General features: G+C 47.7%; 1 protein-coding gene across 2 annotated transcripts in view; it reads right to left on the reverse strand.

Moving 5' to 3' along the window:
- Window positions 1–24717, reverse strand: part of LOC138504283 (surfactant protein C-like) — a 58103-nt gene that overhangs the window by 20500 nt on the left and 12886 nt on the right. For both annotated transcript variants that reach the window (XM_069624670.1, XM_069624671.1), the window contains exons 4-5: window positions 23806–23913; window positions 15314–15461 (exon numbers count right to left, since the gene is read on the reverse strand). In XM_069624670.1, the coding sequence (XP_069480771.1) occupies window positions 15314–15461; window positions 23806–23913 (256 nt within the window). The remainder of the gene's footprint in view (window positions 1–15313; window positions 15462–23805; window positions 23914–24717) is intronic.

Below are 24717 nucleotides of genomic sequence, written 5' to 3' on the forward strand. Positions count from 1 at the left end.
AAGGACATGCCTGCACAAAGGCAGGTTGTCCTGAGATCAATTCAACACCCAGATAAAGAAAGCAAGAAAACAACAGATGAAGAAAGCAGTGACGACCAAGTTGAGGAATCTGAGAGATCCGTAAGTCAAGTAGATACTGAAACTCTCAGATCTTCAAGGACTCCCATTTCAAGACCACGAGAAATGGTCAGGGTGTGCTCACGGGTGCACGCTGACAAGCCTCTTCAGGTAAACAAGCTGAATTCAGTTTCTAACACTATTAGGAAAACCTTTAAGACACTAGAACAAAGAAGTTGTGAGTTAAATGACACGCCTCTTGGACAGACAAAGAGAAGCCTCTGGTAGACCCCAAGGAGGACAGGGGGTCTAACTAACAAAGTAGGCACTCACAACGTGTAGACTATAAAGGAGAAGACACTAAAAGGATGCAATTATAAAGAATATTACACATAAAGGATGACAACAGAGCTAATGTGTTAAGGCTACTCCACAGCGTTCTATCACTCACCCCCATCCACTCAAAGGACTTTCACCTTATTGATTTCCCTGAGAAATCGAGGAGAGATAAGGTTGTCATTTATTTTTCATCAAGAGAAATCAAGCAGCTCTTGGTGAAGGAAACTCCACAACTGACTATGCTGGGAGTTTCTTTAAAGGTCTTAGATCAATACGAGTTTGGGGCTACCGGCCTATTAGAAGAACCAAGAAGAGCTATTTTGAAAGGTCCACAACATTTGAAGAGCAGACCCACTAGTCTGAGGGGCACAGACTCAAACTAGAGCACAACTGTAACTAACAGATGTAAGGTAGATCTATTAATACAATCAACAAACCTTCGTATCGTGGTAGACAATTCAAACTCCTTGTGGGGAAAAAAGAAAACCACACGGAAGAATGCAACCACTGGATGAGGAAGATGAATGGGGGTGGTTACCAGGTGCACTGGCGACCACATCATAATGGCCAAAGTTGGGGCCGGAGGAGTGCCAGGGTGATTCCATCTTAGAAAGTTGGAACACCAGGGCTTTTTTACATCTGTTTGGAAAAGGGGAGCTACCTTATGAGGAGTTTGATGTAGTATGTTTACAGGAGACTTGGCTAAGAGAGCCACCGTCTTTAAATGGCTTTGAGACACACTTAAACCCGGCCACAAAAGAGCGGAAGGGTCGACCGTCAGCGGGATTGCTGCTACTAAAAAAGATCATTAGCAGGCTGACGGCAATTTGGGTGAAGAACGTCTCCCCATTGATTCAGACTGTACTGTTGGAAAGGAAAAGCGCAAATGACAACAGCGAGGGTGCAATGTTAATCTGCAATTTATACTGGAATGTAAACTCGGAAATGGTGACGAATTTCATCAATCGGGTTATGGAGGAGATCGATAACGCTGGGGTCATCAGGCCGGACCTAAAGATAATCATCTGTGGAGACCTCAATATACATTTTTTCAACAGGAATTTAGTCCTGATTGAAAATCTGGGGCTCAAACCTGACGAGGCGGTATTACAAGGGTTGGGAACTGAGACTAAGGAACATTGAAATGTTAAATGGCTCAACATTGGGTAATATTCCACCAACCCAGACCTGGAAGAGGGGGGACCGAGTCTCAGTTTTTTGGACTATATCTTCCTATCGGATAATCTCAGAATAAATATAAAGGTTATAGTGGTAATTTATAACGGGTCAAGTGACTATAGCATTCCGAGGATGCTGGTATTAGGTGGCTTTAATAACGTGCTACCACTGAGGTCAAAAGGACTAATTATACATTCAAGTAGAAACAGGCTGAAAATAACGTGAGAAAACATAATTACCTTAAAAGATGCTCTTACTGCTCCTTCAATGATCGCCAGTCTAGATTATCTGAGACATTTGTGCATATACAACGAAAAGAACAGTACAGGCGGAAAAGAAATCTTTCATCACCGGCACAAGTTCGACATGGCCATTTCCTTGAGGAAGGAAGGGCTGAATTGCCTAGAGCAGGCCTACAAAGCATCACCGTCACTCCAAAATTTGCTAGCACTCAAGAAAGGCAAACAAATCCATACAAATTGGATAAAACAATGCAAGTCCACTTTAACCCAAAAGGATGCAGAATATATGCTACAGTTAGCAGCAACCAAAAATTCTGGTGGGATCTGGAGGAATTTCAATTTGAATCGATCTCCCTCAGCAGTCTCTAATGGTAAATCCAATTCCCACAGGGGATTGGTTACTCCATTTCAGTACCCTACTTGCAGATCCAACAGAAGCAACTTCCATCAGACAAGAATCATTATTGACTGCTTGTATATTCAAGACAGAAAGGGAAGACATCTTAAACCTAATAAAGCATTCGAGCAATTTGAGAGCTGCAGGACCAGATGGGCTTACAAATTTAATTCTTAAGTAAAATCCAGAAGAATGGACAAATTGTATGTATGACCTGTTCAACCTAATGAAGCTCAGGAAAAAAAAATACCAGCTTCATGTACAACATCAATAGTTGTGCCGATCTTCAAGAGGGGTAATAGGTTTCTACTGATAATCTACAGGCCTTTCACCCTTCTTGTTGTGATTGGGAAAATATTTGCAGCTTTCATATTAAAATATCGAATTGCTTGGAGTAAAGAAACAAGACACTTTGATCGATTGCAGTCTGGCTTTGAAAAGGGAATAGGAACCACGCTGAATCTGTGTCTAATTAATTCCTTGAAGGCGAGAACCACACTGAAAAACAGCAAACAACTTTACTTAGCTTCAGTGGATTTATCACAGGCTTTTGACTTTGTAAATCGTCAAATCCTGTGGTCAAAGCTAGTAAAATGGGGTTGCCCCAGTGATATATATGAGGCTATTGAAGCTCTTCACACGGCCACCACAAATCGAATAAGGTTGAATAAAGTGGGCGACCTGACTGATCCCATCACAAGGGAAATCGGTCTCAAACAAGGTTGCCGTTTGGCACCAGCGATTCTCAACCGGTACACTTCCGATATGAAAGATGCGTTTAAAAAGACTAGATGCTTTCCCCCTTTTATATCCGGAACACCCGTCAGTAGGCTACTATACGCGGATGATATGGTGTTAATGGATGAAACACTGATTGCCCTTCAGCGTCAACTAGATGCACTCACTTGATTCCACAGATATCCCAGACAGGCCCGTTTCTTGACCCAGGCGAAGCGGGCAGCTGCCCGGGGCACAAGTGCCCCAGGGGGTTCATTTGCCCCGGGAGGCGAAATTTCACTCTTGGCGCGGGTGCAATTGCCTTGGTGGGGGGTGTGATTGCCCATGGGCGAGTAGCAGCAACAGGTCTTGCCTCTGCCTCTTCTCACCCACATAATTTTACGTGAGTCAGAGAGGCTCACTGAGCCCGAGCCACCATTTTTTGAAGGGTCGCACCGAAATCCTTTGTCCGCCACTTCAGCCGTATTGATCAGTCCTCCAGCGCCATGATGTTCCGTTTAGATGAAGTAAGTGTATGCTCTATAAATAATAATAACATTTAAGAGAGGGATGGGAAGGACTATGCATTGGTTTGAAAGTGTGTTTAGATTCCACTGCGGAGAAGACATAACTGAATTTATTTGATGGTAATCGGCACTTTTTCGGACTTCATAGACCGTTGCAAACAGTTTTATATTAAGGGTGCTGTTCTTTTGTGTCTTTGCAAAATCTTACTCAAGTACCTTTCCATGCACCACACTGTGTCACGATCACAAAGGAGGCAGTATTTCTACAGAACAAAGGGGAACATGGGTTTCATTGTGATGCTGGAAATGCATCGGAGGGACAGGGCCTCCGTATCCTCGTCCTTTACTGCTTTTTATCGTGTGTTCTGTCGTGTTTTCCACGCAGGAGTTCATGTGGGACTCCTGGCGGTGCAGTTCTATCTCTTTTGGTTTGGTGAACAGACCCATGGGATACCCTTATCGCACCCATAGGTGGGGGTGCAACCCTGTGCCCCGAGTGTATGTTTTTAGGCACCTGTGTGTGACCCACAGAGCAGGGTGCGGGCTGGTGGCAGCTCCGTGCTGAAATGCCTGGTGCCCTGAGCGTCCTCCATTTTGGGATGCCCAGGCCCTGTCATTTTGAATCGGTAGATTCCGGATGGAGACAAAATGGCCCCCATGGCCTCTTGCTGTCCATCACCTGTTACCTTGATCTTCCTGAAGTCCCGGGAAGCCCTGCCTCTGTCCCTTCCCCCTGACTGGCTGTTGGTGGAAGTTCCATATATGGTAGTATGGGGAAGTGCCGACCAGACTGGCTGGAGCCTTCTCAACGACCGTATGTTGTGGGTACGCCTGTGGGTGGGACCTGGGTGAATGGAGTGTGTGACGAATATGCATTCTATGTTGTGGCTGTCTAGTATCTGGTATTTGACATAATGGTTGAGACAGCCCTGCCCGAAACCGGTATGAATGCAGCTTGGAGTGTTCAATGTACTTGTCCCAAAATACATAACTTGTTGTGAGTGTCTGGAGAGAAGTGACTGGCCTGAATGCCCCGTGTGCCTGATTGGCTGCCTGCCTGCATGAATGACCGTAGTCGTGATTGGATGCTTGAGGGTGACCCAGCGAAATGAATGGGAGATCAACAGTATATCTGGGGACCTCTCACTGCTAGGAATCGTGTTCAGAAGCTGAAGTCCACTACGAAGAGTAACTGGAGTAACTGAAGTTTGAACTTGAAACCTTGCTGGAAGAGAAGAATTGCTGTTGCTCTCCTTCACAATCTGAAAGCTGCTGTGCTTCGAGAACTGACCCAGAGGGACCATCGTGCACAGCGGATCTTTGCCTAAGCTCCCTGGTAGACAGACCTTCGACAGGCTGCCGACTCGATACAGGGATTGCTGCAGCACTCCAAGGAGAAGCGCCCGGACTGTTGTCCGCCACTGTCGATGACCGCCGTAGCCGACTGGAGCTGTCGTGCTCCCGTTGCCTAAGAACTTCATTGATCCAAGGACGCTCTCGTCCGCATCATCGCTGCTGTATCCTGCTGGAGAAGGCCTGACCGTCGACGCGTCGAGCAGCATCCACCGGTGGGTTTCCCGCCACCCAAAGACCACAGAGACGCCGACGACTCGACGCCCTTGCTGGGTCACAGTTCTTCAACTCTTTGCAGTCCAGAACTATCGACACCGAGGTGCCCCGCACGCCTCTTCCTGGCAGGACGTTTATGCTTCCCCGTCAACGAGCACCGCTAGGAACGACGCAGCCACTTTACCATCGTAGATCGACCTGTTCTCTGTCGGACGTTCGATGACCCGTGACTCCTGCCTGAAAGGGAGGACACTTAAGAAGGGCCGTCAATTCCCTGACGCGGAACGCTACAACGCCAAGGTACTTTGGGGTTGCAGAACTATGGACTGGGCTTGTATCTTTCTTCTACAAGTTGCCCAGGTGGGGGGATCTCTAGGTAACGGGGCCAGTATTCTGCCAATTGCTCAACCATCTTGCTTTCCTTCCTCTCTCTACTGCTGGTTTCCTCTTTATTTTGATCTGTGTGTCATTCTGACTGTATGCACTTTAATGAGATCTGATAACGTTAGTGATACCACTTTAGAACTGTATATATTTACCATTGTTGATTTCTGAGTACAAAGTGAGTTATCGTGATAGTGTACGTGACCTTGAATATTAATTATATAAATAATCATTATAATAATTAGGCTTTTATATAGCGCTACAAACCCTCAGGTATCTGAGCGCTGCTTATTATTACCCACGGTGTGTGGTGCTCATTTATCGACCTCGGAAGGATGAAAGGCTGAGTTTGGCCCCGCCGGGATTCGAACCTGTGTTAACAGGCTCTGCACGGGTGTCAAAGCGAGCGCTCTACTCGCTGTGCCACTTGACCGGCTGTGTTATAACCGATACAGTGTGTGGACATTCCTTTGTGGGTGCTTGGGGACTACACTATACTTAAGAACCAGCCTGCATCACCTCCTGAGAAGCTAGGCCTTGATTGCTCGACCATAGCTACAAAATAGAGAATCTTAGCTGGGGTCCTCTGTGCCTCTCCTCTACCATATAGAGAGCAGAAGTACAGACACCCCCCTCCAGTCTTTACAGCTGGTGGCAGAGGTGGGATGTTTATGGTTTTAAGACTCAGTGTATAACCGTGCCACTTACAAAGGATATCTGCACTTTGTTAAATTAAGGTTTAGTCGTGTACAAGATAACTGCATTACAAGCAATGGAATCTATTGTGAATGGTAAATTGACTGGGATGAGCTTAGAGGCTCTCCAGAGTGCTTGTGAAGACAGGGAATTAGACTTTGTGGATAAGTCTAGGGCTGAGCTGATAGCTGCCCTGGTGGACTACCAGATCGATTGTGAAAATCTTGAAGGGGGAGATGCGACCAATGAGGACTATACCCCGGGGGTTGTCGCCGAATCTGATTCTGGGAATGCCACCATTCCTACTGCCTCTGTTCCAAACCCCAGCAGTTCCTTGGAACTTGAGTTATTAAGGATGAAGTTGACCTTTGAATATCGCAAGTTGGAAATTGATGCTGAGTTTAAGAAAGAGGAGTTGGCACAGCAAGTGGAGCTCAAAAAGAGGATCTTAAACTCAAAGACAAGGACACTGAATGTCAGCGAATCCAGCTAGAGAAAGCTTGAGTGGAGACTTCAGCTAAACCAGTTGAGAGTGTCAGGTCCCAGCCACCAAGTTCATGAAAGATTTGGTTGGTGTGTATGCGGAGGGTTCTGATATCCTCCAATGGATTGAAGTGTTTGAGATGGCTTGTGCAATTCACAATGTTGATAAGAGAGATTGGGCTAAGTGTTTGTTAAGCAGAGTGCCTCAAACTGGATATGACTGTATTCTGAAACTGAGTGTGGAAGAAAGGGGTCAGTATGAGTGCGTGAAGTCTGTCTTAATCGCCAGGTTTGGCAAAACGCCTACCCAATATCTTAAATGGTTCAGGGATTTTAAGAAACGAGAGAATGTGTCTTGGGTTGACTGGGTGAGTGCTGCGCACATGAACATGATGGGGTGGATTGGAGGTTACAAAGTGAAAACGTTTATTGAATTGTCTCACCTTTTGTTTTTTTAGCATTTTTCGGAAGCCTGTTCACCAGAGCTGCATCGGTATGTTGCTGACCAGAACATTTTGGACCCCTTTAAGCTGGCTAGGTCGGCTGACAAGTGGGTCTCCCACTGGGTGTCCCCTAAGGACTCCAGTGGGAAGGACAAGGACAAAGAAAAGGGGGCCTCTCAGAAAGCTGAGGAGTCTTAAAAGCAGTCACAGTCGGGTAAACCAAAACCTTCCTCTCTGAAGACCCAAAAACCTAGTGGGGATAAGTCTGTTGTGGGTGGGAGTAAGAGTAGTGGTCCGCCTGCTGCAAAGCACAGTCCCAGTGGCTCCAGTACCGTACCCCGCACTTCTGGCAGTTGTTGGGATTGTGAGGCTCTGGACCACCGAAGGGGTGACCCCTAGTGTAAGGGTAAGGCACTTGGAGTCCAGGCTGCCAGCCTGACCTACCCCTACTCCGTACCTGAGGTGGAGGCCACTGTCCTCCCCTCCTCTACTGAGATCACCTTCGGTGCTCCCGTAGAGATTTCCTTAGTGTCCCTTGGGGCCTGTGACCAGTACGCAGAAGTACTGGCGACTATCCAACAAAACACTCATAGGTTTTTGAGAAGTGTCCTCCTGAATGGGCAGCCTTCTACTAGTTTGAGAGACACTGGGGCAAGCATGACAGTGGTCGATAGGACCCTGCTCAAGCCATCAGACTATGTAGGTGCTCCTCTGAGAACCACCAGGTTAGCTGGTGGGCCTCCCAAATTATCGCCTGTAGCCTTAGTCAACATTACGATTGGAGACAAGACAGCAAAGCTTCCGGTCCTGGTTCAGGACAACGTGCCTGCGAACATTTTGTTGGGGAACGATTTGGTCGAATTGGGGATGATCAAGGATGGTCTACCCATGGCTGCTGTGGCAGTCACCCGATCACAGGTCACACAGGGTCTGGCTGCGAGCCCAGTACCTTTGCTGACGGGGAAACCCAAGGCACGAAAGAAAAGGAGGAGTAAGAAGGACACCCCTGTGGAGGGAGCCCCTGCTCGTCCCGCTGTTCCGACAGCACCCATTGCGATCCAGGCTCCGGACGGGCTGGGTCCAGTGGTAATTCCCGTCTCGTCTCCTGTGGGAGATGAACCAGAAGACTTTCCTGTGGGAGAGACTCTTAACCCGGAGGATCATCCCGACCTTCAATGCTTGTTGGCTGAAGGGGGACCCTCCCGGGCAGACTTCTGTAAGGGACAGAGAGAGTGCCACTCTCTCCAGAGTCTGAGGACACAGGCCCTGTCCCAGGCACAAGGAGAAGTGCCTAGGACATTTTGGATTTATTGGGAGGGTGAGCTCCTTGTTAGTGAGCCCACTAAGCCTGAACCTGGTGCCCTCAAGAGATTGGTGGTACCCCAGGTTTACAGGCCCTTCCTACTGCAGTTGGCGCATGAGGTGCTCTTAGCTGGTCATCTTGGGACCAAGAAAATGAAGCAGCGGCTCTCGGCCCATTTCTACTGGCCCCGGTTGGAAGTAGAAGTGGAGTCCCACTGCAGGACCTGCCCAACTTGTCAGTTGTCTGGCAAGATGGTGGGGGCTGAGTCATCGCCCCACTGCAACCATTGCAAGTGGTTGGCACACCGTTTGAGAGGGTGGGCATCGACATCGTCGGTCCCCTTGACCCTCCCACGTCGGGTGGACATCGGTACCCTCAGGCTATACCCCTTCGGACGGTTACGGCCAAGGTGGTTGCCAGGGCTCTCCTGGGCATTTTCACCCATGTTGGATTCCTTAAGGAGGTTGTCTCTGATAGAGGATCCAACTTCATGTCAAGTTACATGAAAACCATGTGGAAAGAATGTGGAGTAACTTACAAATTCTCCACCTCTTACCATCCAGACCAACGGTTTGGGTTAAAGATTTAACAAAACTCTCAAAGGCATGTTAGGCACTTTGAAAGGGCCCCTCAGGAAGAAGTGGGATCTTCTCCTGCCATGCCTGCTGTTTGCTTACAGAGAGGTACCTCAAGAGGGTGTTGGTTTCAGCCCCTTTGAGTTACTCTTTGGACATCCCGTGAGGGGGCCCCTCGCCTTGATCCGAGAAGGTTGGAAGGCCACCCCTCCAGGTCCCAACAAGCAAATGGGGGACTATGTGTTAGGCCTCAGACGGAGGATGACATAGATGATGGGTCAAGCAACAGTGAATCTTAAGGCCAGCCAGGAATTTAATAAGTACTGGCACGACCTTGAAGCATCGCAAGTTGATTGGACTCCGGGACAGGAGGTCCTCGTGATGGAGCCTACCAAGCCTCGGGCTTTGGCAGATAAATGGACTGGACCTTTCAGGATCATCTGCAAGATGGGCGAAGTCAATTATCTGGTTGACATGGGAGCCTCTGGGGTAGCTCCTCAGAGATTCCATGTTAACAATCTCAAGCCTTTTCCACAGGTGGGCCGAAGTCTCATGTCTCTTGCTAGCTTCAGGGCAAGAAGAGGATGAGAGTGAGCCCCTTCCTGATTTGCTACATAGCAACCCTCAGGATGGCTCCGTGGAGGGAGTACACCTCTCTCCCGATCTGACAGCAGAGCAGCAGAGGGCCTGCAGGGCTCTGCTCTGGCAGTACACCTCCCTGTTTTCACTGACACCAGGCCTTACACCGTGGTGTAGGCACGAGATTGACACTGGTGACAGTGTGCCTGTCAAAAGCAGGTGCTACTGTATGTCAGATATCGTCAAGAACCACATCCAGGCTGAGGTCGCCAAGATGTTGGATCTGGGTGTTATTGAACCCTCAACCAGTCCCTGGTCCAATCCCGTGGTCCTTGTCCCCAAGGCAAGTTCCCAGGCAGATACCAAGGATTGGAGATTCTGTGTGGACTACTGAGGAGTCAATGCCGTCACCAAAACTGACGCGCAACCACTGCCCAGGGCTGATGAGCTTGTGGAAACGATAGGTGCTGCCAAATTTGTGAGCACCTTCGACCTTACCTCAGGCCATTGGCAAATAGCTCTGATGGACCATGCCAAGGAAAAGACGGCGTTCTCAACACCAGAGGGACTCTACCAGTTTACAGTCATGCCTTTCGGGTTGAAGAACGCCCCTGCCACTTTCCAGAGATCAGTCAACCATGCGCTCAGTGGGCTGGAGGCCTTTTGTGTGGCCTACTTAGACGGCATTGCCGTCTACAGTTCCACCTGGGAGGAGCATTTGACTCATCTGGACAAAGTGTTGCAGGCGTTAAAAAGGGCTAACCTCACTATCAAGGCCACCAAGTTTTTGGGCACCTGTGTGTGACCCACAGAGCAGGGTATGGGTTGGTGGCAGCTCCGTGCAGAAATGGCTGGTTCCCTAAGCGTCCTCCATTTTGGGATGCCCAGGCCCTGTCATTTGGAATCGGTAGATTCCGGATGGAGATAAAATGGTTGCATGGCCTCTTGCCTTCCATCACCTGTTACCTTGATCTTCCCAAAGTCCCGGGAAGCCCTGCCTCTGTCCCTTCCCCCTGACTGGCTGTTGGGTGGAAGTTACATATATGTTAGTGTGGGTAAGTGCCGACCAGACTGGCTGGAGCCTTCTCAACGGCCGTATGTTGTGGGTTCGCCTGTCGGTGGGACCTGGGTGAATAGAGTGTGTGACGAATATGCATTCTATGTTGTGGCTGTCTAGTATCTGGTAGTTGGCACAATGGTTGAGAGAGCCCTGTCTGAAACCAGTATGAATGCAGCTTGGAGTGTTGAATGGCTCGGTACTTGTCCCAATACATATAACTTGTTGTGAGTGTCTGGAGAGAAGTGAATGGCCTGAATGCCCCGTGTGCCTGATTGGCTGCCTGCCTGCATGAATGACCGTAGTCATGATTGGATGCTTGAGTGTGACCCAGTGGAATGAATGGGAGATCAACAGTATAACTGGGGACCTCTTACTGCTAGGAATCGTGTTCAGAAGCTGAAATCCACTACGACTAGTAACTGGAGCAACTGAAGCTTGATCTTGAAGCCCTGCTGGAAGAGAAGAATTGCTGATGCTCTCCTTCACAATCTGCAAGCTGCTGTGCTTCAAGAACTGACCCAGGGAGGACCTGGTAAGGCACCCTCTTCCAGAGCTACGAGGGACCATCGTGCACAGCGGATCTTTGCTTAAGCTCCCTGGTAGACAGACCTTCGACAGGCTGCCGACCCGATACGGGGATTGCTGCGGAACTCCAAGGAGAAGTGCCCGGACTGTTGTCCGCCATTGTCGACGACCGCCGTCGCCGCCTGGAGCCTCTGTGCTCCTGTTGCCTAAGAACTTCATTGATCCAAGGATGCTCCCGTCCGCATTGTTGCTGCTGTATCCTGCTGTAGAAGGTCTGACCGTCGACGCGCTGAGGAGCATCCACCGGTGGGTTTCCTGTGACCCAAAGACCACAGAGACGCCAATGACTCGACGCCCTTGCTGGGCCACAGTTCTTCAACTCTTTGCGGTCCAGAACTATCGGCACGCCTCTTCCTGGCAGGACGGTTACGCTTCCCCGTCAACGAGCACTGCTAGGAACAACGCAGCCACTTCACCGTCGTAGCTCGACCTGTTCTCCGTCAGACGTTCGACGACCCGTGACTCCTGCCTGAAAGGGAGGACACTCAAGAAGGGCCGTCGATTTCCCGACGCGGAACTCTACAACACCAAGGTACTTTGGGGTTGCAGAACTATTGAAAAGTCTAGTGTGAACAATATATGGACTGGGCTTGTATCTTTCTTCTACAGGTTGCCCAGGTGGGGGATCTCCACACAGAAGTGTGTTTAGGTAACGGGGCCAGTATTCTGCCAATTGCTCAACCATCTTGCTTTCCTTCCTCTCTCTACTGCTGGTTTCCTCTTTATTTTGATTAATGTGTCATTCTGACCGTATGCACTTTAATGAGATCTGATAACGTTAGTGGTACCACTTTAGAACTGTATATATTTACCATTGTTGATTTCTGAGTACAAAGTGAGTTATCGTGATAGTGTACGTGACCTTGAATATTAATTATATAAAGACTGTTATAACCGATACAGTGTGTGGACATTCCTTTGTGGGTGCTTGGGGCCTACACTGTACTTTAGAACCAGCCTGCATCACCTCCTGAGAAGCTAGACCTTGATTGCTCGATCATAGCTACCGAATAGAGGATCTTGGCTGGGTTCCTCTGTGCCTCTCATCTACCATATAGTGAGCAGAAATACAGACACCCCCCTCCAGTCTTTACATTCATTAGCTCAGTGACTCTTGTAGATCTCCACCATTTCCTATGTCCACCTTTCTGGATTATTTTTCTTTTTTTTTGTGTTACGTGGCACTTAAGTGCTACTTATAAGCTGAAACTATTGCATTGATGTACCGCTAAAAGAGCGATTGGTTGTGAGGATGATTACACAGCTTGTGGGTTAATGGCTTAATTGTAGTTGTAAATGCGCTACTGGTGTAGTAAAAAAAGTCTTAACAAGGTGTGCCCACAGCCACTTGATGTATATGCAGGAGCTGTGTCCTCGCATCTGTTCATTGCACTGAAATCTGGGCTTGGGTATAGGAATTTGCACATGTACTCAGTTTTCCAACTGTTTCCATCTTATGTCCAGGTTGTAAAGTTACGGCAGTGCTTGGCAAACAGTGCTGGAAATGGAAACATTTACTCTGGGAACCTTTTCCTCCTGGGGGTTTGGTGGTGAGGGTAGGGAGAGGAGAATGTGGGGACAAGTAGCCTGTCCATAAAAGCAAGGACCATTTTGGGAGCATAAGAATGCCCACAATTTTAAATCACAATGTAATAAAACCTGTTTCACTTGTATAGCAGTGATTTATTGACGCTGGGTAGGAGTTACTTAACCGTGGAGTGTAGTTTGGGAGTGACACGCTTGTTGTGCGCTGCGTGGGGGGCGCATTCAAGTGTTTCGCCCTGGGCACCAAATGGACTAGAAACTGCCCTGATCACGTATGACATATCTGGGAGTATCAATAAATGGCAGCCAAATTGACGCCCACAGAGAGGCAGATTTGAGAAAGAAAATTAAATATCTAGCAGTACAGACTAAAATCACCCGAAGGCAATACTGTACATTCTCACTTGCTCCAGTCATCACAATGTATCAAATGAAAGTAACTGCTATTTTGACATATGGAGCAGAAGTCTTGCTCCTATTGAATTGGAAGGAATGGTCAACTGTGGAAGGATTATTTTGGAGATATGTTTTAGACCTGCCCAACTCGTTGCCGATAGCAATCATCAGGAAAGAGCTGGGTTTAACATCCTTGTACACATTAACAGTTTGGAAGACCTTGTGCATCTATGGAAAATGTCTGCTACCACCATCTGATGGCGGATTTGCTCTACTGAACATGATCTGATAGCTTATTTATAACGCGCTTAATACCTAGAGGTTTCTAAGTGCGGACCTGGGGATCGAACCTGTGTTGCTCTGTGTCGTCTTGCTTCCAAGGCGAGCACGTTGCCCCTGAGCTATCCACCCGAGAAAAAACATGGCACTTGATGAAAGAAGGGGAAAAATACTAGTTGAATGGAGTGATAAATGTAAAGGTATATTGAGTGACATCGCTCTTCAAGAAAACCCAGAAAATGCAAAGAAAAGACTACGATCAGAACTGGATTGACACCTTGGACGCAGTCTCTGGGTATGAACTTGATGGAAAGTACTGTACGGACCTCAGAAAGCGAGGAACGACTTTAACTTACTTGACAAAATTCCCTTCGGATAATGCCCTACTCAATTTCTAAGACTACGATTTAACCTGATGTCAACAAAGGAGGTGCTGGAAGCCAGGAAACCCAAACATTGTAGGAACTATTGTTGTAGACTTTGTGGTCAAACACTGGAATCCCTGCAGCACTTGGTCATGTGTTGACCGTGTGTCGCAGATAATAGATCCAACTTGACGAGGGCACTTTTTGACGAAAATACAACCCTAACAGAGAGAGAGATTTGGTCACAGATAACGCAGGCCACCCGGATTTCTGTGAGGTTTGCCTTGTTGGAATTTGTTTCAATTATATTTGACAAAATTAAGGACAGGAATGAGGATGTCACTTCAATTACAATTCATATGCATTGTTAAAAAACTGTGACAAACTATTTTGGTTGTATTCTGAAATTGTGATTAACTGGATTATTTGCACTTTTTATATTATTTTAGCGATCTGAAATGAAAAAGCTGAAAGGTTTCTTTTGGAAACCGTATGCTAAATAAAATAAAAAATAAAAAAATAAAAATTAAAGGGTGTGCTAACTTTCACCAAATCACAAACCATATACGTATGGGTGGACTTATTGTGCACACATCTACTTTTGCAAAGGCAATTTCACGTAAGACATCCACACGCCTCCAATAACCCTACTGCTGGGTCAAAGGTGATGCCTGGGAAGGCCACAGTGTGGACCCTTGACCTTGGTCAAGAGTCTGCTGCAACCTGTTTGTTTCTAGCTACATCTCCTCAGGGGAGCGGAGAGGAGAGGAGAGGAGATGTGGTGGAGGGGAAGGGATGGGAGGGGAAAAGCAGGTATAGGGAGGGGAGGAAAGGAAAGGGAGTAGAAGAGAGGAGACATGGGGAGGGGATGGGAGTGCATTCGAGTGAGGGGGAGGAGAGGAGAAGTTAGGAGAGGAGAGGGTAGAGGAGAGGAGAGGGGAGAGGACGGGTTGGGGAGGGGAGAGGAGGTTAGAGGAGAGGAGAGGAAAGAGGAGAGGAGTGGAGTGGAGAGGAGAGAAGAGGAGAGGTTAAGAGAGGAGAGGAGGAGGGGGAGGGGAGAGGAGAGAGGAGGGGAGGTATGTGGGGAGGGGAGAGGAGGGGGGAGAGGAGGAGAGAAGAGAGGAGGGGAGAGGTTAGGAGAGGAGGGGAGGGTAGAGGAGAGGAGAGGCGAGAAGAGGAAAGAGGAGGGGAGGGGGTGGGGGTGGGAGAGGAGAGGATAAGAGAGGAGATGAGAGGGGAGAGGAGATGTGAGGGGAGTGGAGGGAAGGGAGTGTGAGGAGAGGAGGTTAGATGAGAGGAAAGAAGAGAGGAGAGAAGAGGAGAGGTTGAGAGGAGAGGAGGAGGAGGAGAGGAGTTATGTGGGGAGGGAAGTGGTGGGGGTGGGGAGAGGAGGAGAGGGGAAGTGGGGAGAGGAGAGGAGCGGATATCATGCAAAGAAGATGGGAATAAAGGAGAGGCTGGCACCAGCTCGGCTTCCAGAGTCATGACTGTGGTTGAGACGGTGTACACCTAATACAAGGACCCTTATGAGATACCGAAGAGTGACAATCCCACTGCGTAAAGATTTGTAAAATACATTCAGGGGGGCCTCACCTGTGCCTTCTGGTGCCCAACGGATGGGGATGTTGCTGCAGAGCACGTTGACGCTGCGTCCCAGGACCGTGCGATCCGCCACCACCTCCTTCTGCACACTGTAGGTGGCGGTGTCTCCCCCTGAATGTTCGCTGCTACCAGAGCTGGCCTGCGTGCAAAGGTTACAGGGACGGAAAACGGAAGTATTAGGACAATCCGGCCCTCATTATCAAGTTGCCGGTTAATGATTATTTTTGCCTCATGTCAAAATAGTGTGACCTATTGGCCCGCATATAGGCTTCAGCCCTCCTAAGGCAGGGGCTCGCGCGGCCCATGATTGGACAAGATGGCTGCCGTGAGAGAATCAGGCATTTAACAAAGCTGTTGGACAACAAACGTAATTTATCACAGTGTAAGCCCCGAGGAAGCACCTGATCCCAGGTCCGATTCTTGGGGCGGGAAAGCGGGCGACTGCCGTGGGCACAGTTGGGGGGTGGGGGGGGGCAGCCGGTGACCTGTTAATCTCCCTCCAGGGGGAGCAGAGAGCCTCTCACATCGATAAGCACTACACAGACAGAGGCAGGAGGGGATAAAAGCCTGCTCTGCCCATGTCCATCTACCTCCCATGATGCAGCCAATTGCCTCATAGCTCTGCTGAGAGACATTTCCAGAAGGCCTCCAAAATGAGCATCTCTTTGTGAAACGAATGGTGCTTCGACAGTGTGATAATTTCTGCATTGCACGGGCTTGCCAGAATGGAACGTTGGGCGGTAATGGTCAACCTAAAGGGCTGTTTGTTGTTTTTTTGGACTGGCTTTATCAAACGGGCCAGAGATAGCCTGCAGGAGTAGGTGGTTGTGTGGTGGGAGTGAGGGACCAGAGTAAATGGCCAAAGAAAAGCGTAATACGAGAAGGGGAGGCATTGTAATTCATGTATGTATTTTAGACGTGAAGAGGCTCATTTGCTTGTTTGTGGCATGGTTTAGGGCAGTGAAATGAGGGACTACAGTTCATCTCAACACCACTCGGTTTCTTTTGAAAATGATTGTTTTCTGGCATGTTCATCGAGTTGAAACAAAAACACTACACCCCCCAGGTTGCATGAGTTGGTTGCAAGAAAGCCCAGGACTGGAAACACGTGGACAAGTGATCTGAAGTCACCTTGCAAAACTATGCTCTTTACTGGGAGGCAAAAACAGTTTTGTGAGTATGGAAAAGGCATTATTTGTACCCATTATGCTTGATGCTGCCCTTCAAGTTTTAGCAAAAGGAGTGGAAAAAATGGAAAGTTTGAATGCTGAGGGGATTGCACTCACAGGGTTCAGTTTGGTAGAGTGCGTGCGTCCGTTTTATCTACGGCGAAAAATATGTACATGCAAAGGTGGAAAAGAATGATTGTAGCAACAATAAATGCCAGAAGCCAACAGTTTTGACATGTGTCTAGGGATAAGGTTTTGCTTTCTTGCTACTGTGGCTTTTGAGATCACATGCCCTTGTACATTCACCATGTGCCTAGCGTTACAATTGCATGCTTAAGGTACCATCATTTCATAGGGTTTGGCAGGGTATGTTAATAAAACTATTGCAGAGATTTGGAGGGAGAGCCTTATCCTCAGCAGGTGCCACCCTCTGGAATATCCTCCCTGCCACCCTCCGTCTTGAGCCTGACCTTCTTAAGTTCTGGAAACTTAAGACCTTCCTCTTCTCCTCTTTCTTCTCTCACCCTCTGCCCTGATAACCTAGCGCTCTGGTCTCTCCAGCTCTCCCTCCTCTTCCTTACAGCTTGCTGACTGGCCGCCTGGTATACCTCAGAGTCTCACTGGGCCTGGTCACCTCTGTCAGTCCTCTCTCGCACTTGTCTCAGGGCCCTACACCCACCCACCTTCCCTGCACTTAGAAATAACCCAAGAGAGTCGCTTTCTCTGCACTTACCCAATTCTCACGCCTACTGGGTGCACTGGACCTCCCCCCACCCTGTGACTGTCTGTGCACTTGCACGATCCGTACGCACCACGCCTGAAGATCGTCTGTCTGTTCTCCCTTGTCGTCTCCCCTTAATTGCACTGGTAGAACTGCCGAATCAGCATCTGGCCTGTTTGCTGTGTCTCAACTGTTAAACGGGTCTCACGAACGTACTCTGCCTGTGCAGACTATTATCGTCTCTGAATTTCAAGGGCTCTGAGCGACTGTTGTTTTTTCCCTATGTTCCCACCCTCCTTGAGTGCTTTGAAACACTTTCCTGTGTATAGACGCTATATAAATAAACAGTAGATTACATTACATTGCCATCTTACAGTAAGGAAGTGCATTGTTGCCAAGTACTCACACAAATTGCCAGCTCTTGCCATCAGACAACAGCAACAATATTCAATATGTTGGCATTGAACTAGCATCATACTATAATGTGGGGCTTTTTTATAGCGCTTCATGTAGATGGGCCACTTCTAAGCTCTGTATTTATTGGTGTTATTATTACCCACTGATGGTACTCCACTGATCGTCTTCAGCATGAAGAACGGGCCAGTTGGTGGCACCAGGGTTGCAAACTTGTCACACAGCAGTGTGTCTTTCCCCAAACCACTACACTGCACATGAGCCATCCATCCGGCATGCAATAATTTCCTGTAAGTTGACACTACCTGCCCAGGGTCTCACCCCATTAGGCAGATGACGCCATCACATGCCTTAATACTCCTGCCATGTTGTAGATATAGCCCTCCAATACTCAGGTACTCTTTTCCCATTAAATACTCATTCACTCATTCTATTTGGCAAGCATTGCTTTACGTTGTCTAGGTACGTGGATCCTATGGCAACCTGACTGCTTCACCTCAAAGCCTACCGACTTCTCTGGTCTTTCCATATAGCGCTTTGAAGTAGTTGCAAGGCACTGTTTATGGCCTAACATTGCTTAATATAGCTGGGAACTGCTTTCTTTTCCGCCGCCGCCGCCTCTTTTCCTTTCATTTGAGACCCATTCTCCGTTCTTCTGCCGGAGCATTGGGAGCGGCCTCTGAGCGCTGTGCTCACCAAATGAAGAGAGCTATTTTCTCTGGATACACTTTCACCTGATCGGAAAACGCAGCAGCGGAAGCATCCTCCAGGAGAGTGCCCTGCATATAGACCACACACAAGAACATGAGATAGAACATGTATAGGTTGCCTACCTATTAATTGAAATCAATAAAACAGTGATCAGTTTGCAATCTTTAAATTATTGTGGAGAGGCCGTGCAGTGCGGGCAGCAGTAGAGGGGAAACGCGGGGGAGAGGGCGTATTTTGATGTTTCGCCCTGTCTAGAAACTGCCTTGCTTGATCCAGCATGAAACAGATGCTGGCTTTACTCTAGGAATAAAAAAAACGTGAAATAAAAAAAAATCAATTGATCGGATTACATTACATTTTGAGAAGTGGGTGGTGCGCACCTGAACTTGCCACTAGCCACTTCCATAAACATAACCTGTGTGATGGTTTCCAGAATTTGCTAAAGTCACCAACTAACTTGCATCTTTCACCTAGCATTCTGGTCCTTGTAGTCTCTCCCTCTCTTCGACCGTAGAAATATCAGGTCTGGTGTTCAGAGTGGGTTCTGTGCGCACCTGCTTACTAGTTACACCTGAGTATCTATTTAAATTAGCCCACTCTGTGTGATATACGCGAGTCTAGAGGTCAGGGTGTTCACAGCAAAATTGATGCGTCTGAACCCAGCTTCCCAGCCCTGGGGGTGACTAACACGCTGCATGGCCATCTGGCTTGTGTCCTGTTTCTGTAACACCGGCGGCAAAGATCATTGTACAATAGTTGACACCGTGCAGTGTTTCCTCATAGTGCTCATATGCACATGAGTGTGTGTCCGAAGCAAAGAGGACCTGTAGGTTACAGGGGACCTAGCGAGGAGAACTGGACTGGGTGGAACTTCGATCTCTGCATGGCAGCGTAGGCCTAAGGCAAAGAAGACTTGTACTTGTAGAGTTGCAGAAGGACTGCAGAAGGGAATTGAACTGGGTGGAACTTCGATCTCTGCATGGCAGTGTGGGCCTGAGGCAAAGAAGACTTGTACTTGTAGAGCTTGCCCCTGTGCTATCCTCCCAAGACTAGGTTGCTACAAGCGCCTAGACGCCCAAGGGTTAAGCGCACTAGACAAATGTTAAAATAAATAAATAAACACTGACCAAAAAATTGATGTTTCCAAGTGGGAGCGCTCAGAGTGATCCTTACCCCATGTCCCCAGGAATCTGCTTGCCTCTTAAATTCACATTTCTGTGCAACCTGAATGCTTGGCTACCTACAAATCAAATCTCCTGGTTTCAAAAGGATTGCATTCCTGCCATGACCCTCAAAGTAGCCCTCAAAAGTTGTGCCCAGGATCCACATCATTGACGAGTTGCCACACAATCCTCAAAGAGAACCAACTACACATCAGGAATCGCCCAACCTCACCTGCTTTGGAAAGCCTCAAACCTAATGAAACCTGTAGACCAAATCCCCAAAAGGTGATCACCTCACCCTTTGAATAGATGCAACGTACCCTCTGCAGGCCCTCAAAGGAAGACAGCTCAGACATTCCATTTTAACCAAGTCTCAATGAAGATGGAGGACAGTGATTGGCTAAAGCGGGTCTCCCCAAAAGCTCTGCTTCTGCTTTCCATGAATGCTTGGTTAATTGTGTAATGAATTCCCTTGTATCATTTAATATACCACTTGGTTCGCCGCAGGGCTCTGAACCATACGTTTTTGGCTGCATGAGAGCGTCTGTGCCCATAATGAGAGTCTGTGTCCTGCCCAGACCTTTGTCATCATCTGTGATAAACTGTAGAACCCTAAGCATGTGCCTTCTGCACAGGTGAGACTTCTCTACACTGATCTGCACAGAGAGACGGTTTGGCTTGTAGTGTGCGCGATAACAGGTACAGAAAAAGAGAAACGGAAAAGAAAGAAATGACCTACGGCTCTAACAGAACATCTTTTGCCTACATTTTTATATGTTTAAGCTGTCCTCATGTGAATTCTAATTCAAATCATGTGCGGTTATGACTGCCATCTTGTCGGGCGTTTTAGGAGCTAGCCATTATCTCACAACAACAAGCATGGTCTAAACCCATTGGCAAAACCAGCGGTTTTGGTTTTTGTAAGCATGGGATAAGCATTTGTCAGGAAATGCCATAACGTTACTCTCTATTCCTTAATGGTAGCAGCTGCAAAATGTTGTGATTGCCTAGGCATATAGTACCAGTATCTGATAAAGGTCAATTAAATCCCTATGCCCAAAATTGGTGGCTTTGCCAATGCTTGCTTTTAACAGGACTTCAGGGAAGGACATGTTTGATGTTTATAAATCAAGTGGTGGCAGGCACACTTGGTGTAGGCATTGTTATTACATCAGTAACTCATTTACAGCTCCAATTAAGCCATTAACTCGCAGAAGACTGCTTTTAAATAACACTGGTGGGCACTTTGAGTACATAGTTTGATGTTGCTGCTTGATAAAGCTCACTCAAAGAGATCCACAGAGGATATGTTTTGTGTAGGGAGGAGCAGGAAGTGGGTGGGAATGGCCATAGGGATTAGCATATCCAAGGGCAAGCAATTGGTGGGTAAATAACCAAACAAGACCTACAAGCGTTGTGTGCTGTGACGAATCCCAAGAGATTGTCACTACTTTAGATGGGGGAGCCGCTTTCCATGTGGCCAGGAAAGTGAGGCTGCTACCCAATATTCCCCTTGGACGTGGTGCTCAGGAGGAGGATTTCATCGGGAGGGAAACCTCCATTGAGAGTGGTGACCAGCTTGGGAAAACACGTTACCCTTTTTCTGCCTCCCACCTTCCCTCTAAACCCATCTTTCACTTCATTACCCAAGACTCCCATGTGTTACTGTAATACACCCCAGTTAGCAACTACTGGGAGGAAGAAGAGGACGCAGGGAATGATGATCACCAATGCACGCGTTCTAGCTTTTACAGGAACACGATTGGCCCACCCTCATTCAAAGGCAGGGAGGCAGCAGTAAAATGGCATCTTCATTCTTGGTCCGGCACTGACCAGGAGAGAGATACGCCAGGCCGGCCAGAGAGAGGAGAACATTGCATCCCACGGAGAACCGCACTCTGAGGAGGCTTGCCACCTGGGAAGCAGAACAAAGTAGAGGCAAACTGGCTGCTACGGAGCCGAGCCACGAGAGTGCAGGCAGGCAGACGGACACCAAGCAGTGAAGGAAGCACTGAGAGGACGCTGGAAAGCCCAAGAAGCTGTTGAAAGCCCTGGGAGACCCGTGAGCAACCAGAGAGGGACAGTCCAGACCCTACGGGTAACAGGGTGGCTGATCCCAAGGTTGGGGAGACCCAGAATGGGCAAGAGGCGAGGGGCAAGAGACATGAGACATTAAACTGGGAGAAAACCACAGGCAAGGGGTCAGGGCCCAACTATGAAAAAGTAAACGGCGAGTTACAGAAATACAAACTTTTTCTATTTAAGCCCCAACATCCACAGACCTTGGCAGGAGAGTAAACCAAAGCTGTGGGATACAGAGAAAGAGAACTTTGAAAACATACAACTGAATGGGGTCTGGGACCCATGCTGGGAAACAAGCCCCTGGGCATCACAAAAGGGAACAGAAGCTTTGTGGATGCAAGAAAGCATCACAGACCTTGGCAAGAGAGTGAACCAAGGTTGTGGTCGGGAGAAGAAGAGGGCTGGAATCTTATTCAAGTGAAGGGGTCTGGGACCCACAAGGGGGACAAATACCCCAAAGCATAACTACAAAGCTTGCACATTCAAGGGACAACCAAAGATCTTGGCTGGAGAGTAAACCAAGGGAGGGGTGCTAAGAAAGGGACAGGAGTCCCCTGCACACAAGGCAGTTTAGTAGAGGCACAGATACGGTGGAAAGACCGTGGAGAAAGGGACCCAAACCCTTGGGTCTTTGTGTAAGTTTTACTTATTTTCATATGCTGGAAAGACTCCGGGGAAAGGGAGACACGTCTTGTGGAACCTTTGCTTGATTTTCTACACCTTTTAGAACCTTTGTGTTTGGCTGACAAGATTGAAGCCGGCAGTCAAGAGACATTTTCACATTATAATTAGTTTAGCTTGTGAGTGACAGAGTAGGTTTTGGACACTTTACTTTTGACATTCTGATGCAGACATCTTCATTAGCTAGTTTTGTTGAGTCAGGGAATGCCCTCTTAAAGTAGGGCTAGTTCGGTTTTCCTCAACTCCCCCATTTTACTTTATAATAAAAGTCTTTGCCAACCAACATGCCACCCTTGTGTCCATCTCAATCCTAGACCCTACAGTGCCTCCTCATATCCCATCCCCATCGTAGCTATGCTCCAATGCAATAGTTTGAGCTTATAGGTGGCACTCTGCGTTTACTAGCCACAACTAGACAGTGGGCCCAATAAGCCAGATGAGGCCTATAGAGTGATGGTCACACAACCAACTCCTCATTTCCTCTTTGTCTATCTCTCGGCTGTGCAGTACACCATTGTTCATGCACTTCCAAAGGCCTTCTCACACTGTTAGGCCATTTGCTGTCAAGACATATGGCCCCAAGTTTCCTCTCCATCTCCTAGCCTGCACCTCTCCTCTGGAACTATAAGCTATTCACCTTGGCTGCACCTACCCTAACATGCCATCTAACGAACACTCCTGTTGCCTCAATGCATGACCACGCAGGTGGCAACAGTGCATGGTATAAGAACCTTTAACATAACATTATACAGCATCTCTTGAACACCCTTTGCCATATCACCCCTGGGCTTGTGCAAATGAGCGTGCCAATGTTGCTTAGAGTGTGAGAGAAGTGAAGAGCGCAGAACAACACGATGGCCAACATGGCACAAACTAACTTTACCTTTTGCTTTTAATCAAGGGCATTAACAAAATTAATTTACCCAGTTAGGTGTGTAACATAGGGCATGTCATGAGTGTTTTCTGGTCAGCTGAAATAATCATATTCTTTCAAGACACTCCAAACCATGGTTACTCATTATGTGGCCCTCCGGAAGTTTTGGACTTCAGCTCCCATCAGCCCCAGCTAGTTTAGTCAGTGGTGACGAATCGTGGGCGTTGTAGTCCAAAACATCTGGAAGACCACATAATGATTACGCATGCTCATAACTCATTAATAATGAAATACACTTCATTGTTAACTCCGGCCTAAAAAAAAGTGTAAAAATACAAAAACATGTCGGGCCTGCAGATAGTTGCAGCCGCCTGTTGCATGGGACCCCTTTGATATCCACCCCAGTGCGGCCTGTTGGCATGGGGCGCTGAACAAATCCCAATAAATAAATGCATTTAAATCAAAAAATAGCTTAAATGTCCTTGCTAGTTCTTTCTTATGTGTGTGTGTGATTGTAAGTGGCAATTGGTCCAGGAACAATGTAGGTACGTATGTGCATTGTTTGGGGCTGAAATCTAGGACTCAATTCCACAGATGTTTAGATTAGTGTAAATGTGGAGTTTGACGTTGACCCTTTAGTAGTCTTGCTAGAAAGGTCCATTGCTCACCTGGGGGTTCTGGAAGCTTTTGGTGATGGAATCCAGGCTGGGGATCTTGGTCTTGTCCATCTTACTGAGGTAGCAGACGCTAGAGTCCATTCGGACGCAGATCAGGTTCTGTAATGGAAGGACACACTGCTTTGATGAGGAATGCGACTTCCTGGGACATTCTTTACATTTCTACTTTAAGCATAGGGGGAGGAGGGGTGAGGGAGGGCGTGAATTAAGGCACTTTCCAGAGTTCTTGAATAAACTAAGGTTGGTCACGGATTGGGGTACTCCAGCTCTGGCATTCCTCTGGCTGTGCACTTCTCTGCCCGCTAGCCCTTCTCTGTCCCCTTAGCGCCCGCAACACCTCTCCACTGTTTTTATGCGTCCTTGATTCCCATATACTAGCTGTTCTGCAGGAGAGAGACTAGTCCAAGAGCAATCTTTGCCAAAAAAACTAGAGGTTTCCTCAAAATTTGCCATACGGAAAAGTTCCACAAAAATCTAACTTTTACATATACAGCATTTTTGTATACTTTTCTCTACAAGGTAAAAGTTGGGATTTTGTGTATCAATGGGAAACCAAACTGAGATATGACTCAATTTCACCAGATTAAAAACATTCCCTTGAAATATAATATGTTTTTCCAAGGCTTGCACCACTGCAGAAATGTATCAAGGCTCCCCCAAAATCCATGACACCCTGGAAGGACATCAAACTGCATGTGCTCCTCACGAAACTAGAAACATCCAAAACTCTAAACCCAGCCCTCCTTCAGGAAACTCCAGATGAACAAGTCCACAAACGTCAAGCATGACTCTCACAAACACCCGCCATTTTGGCCACAAAGAAGCCCTTCAAATACTCAGAAAAGAAGGGATTCATCATCCCGCTCAAAAAATTAAATGGCGGATTCGAGCATGCCTGTAGAA

This window comes from Ambystoma mexicanum, chromosome 11 (genome assembly GCF_040938575.1).
Source record: "Ambystoma mexicanum isolate Mex_15411 chromosome 11, UKY_AmexF1_1, whole genome shotgun sequence".
Lineage (NCBI taxonomy): Eukaryota > Metazoa > Chordata > Amphibia > Caudata > Ambystomatidae > Ambystoma > Ambystoma mexicanum.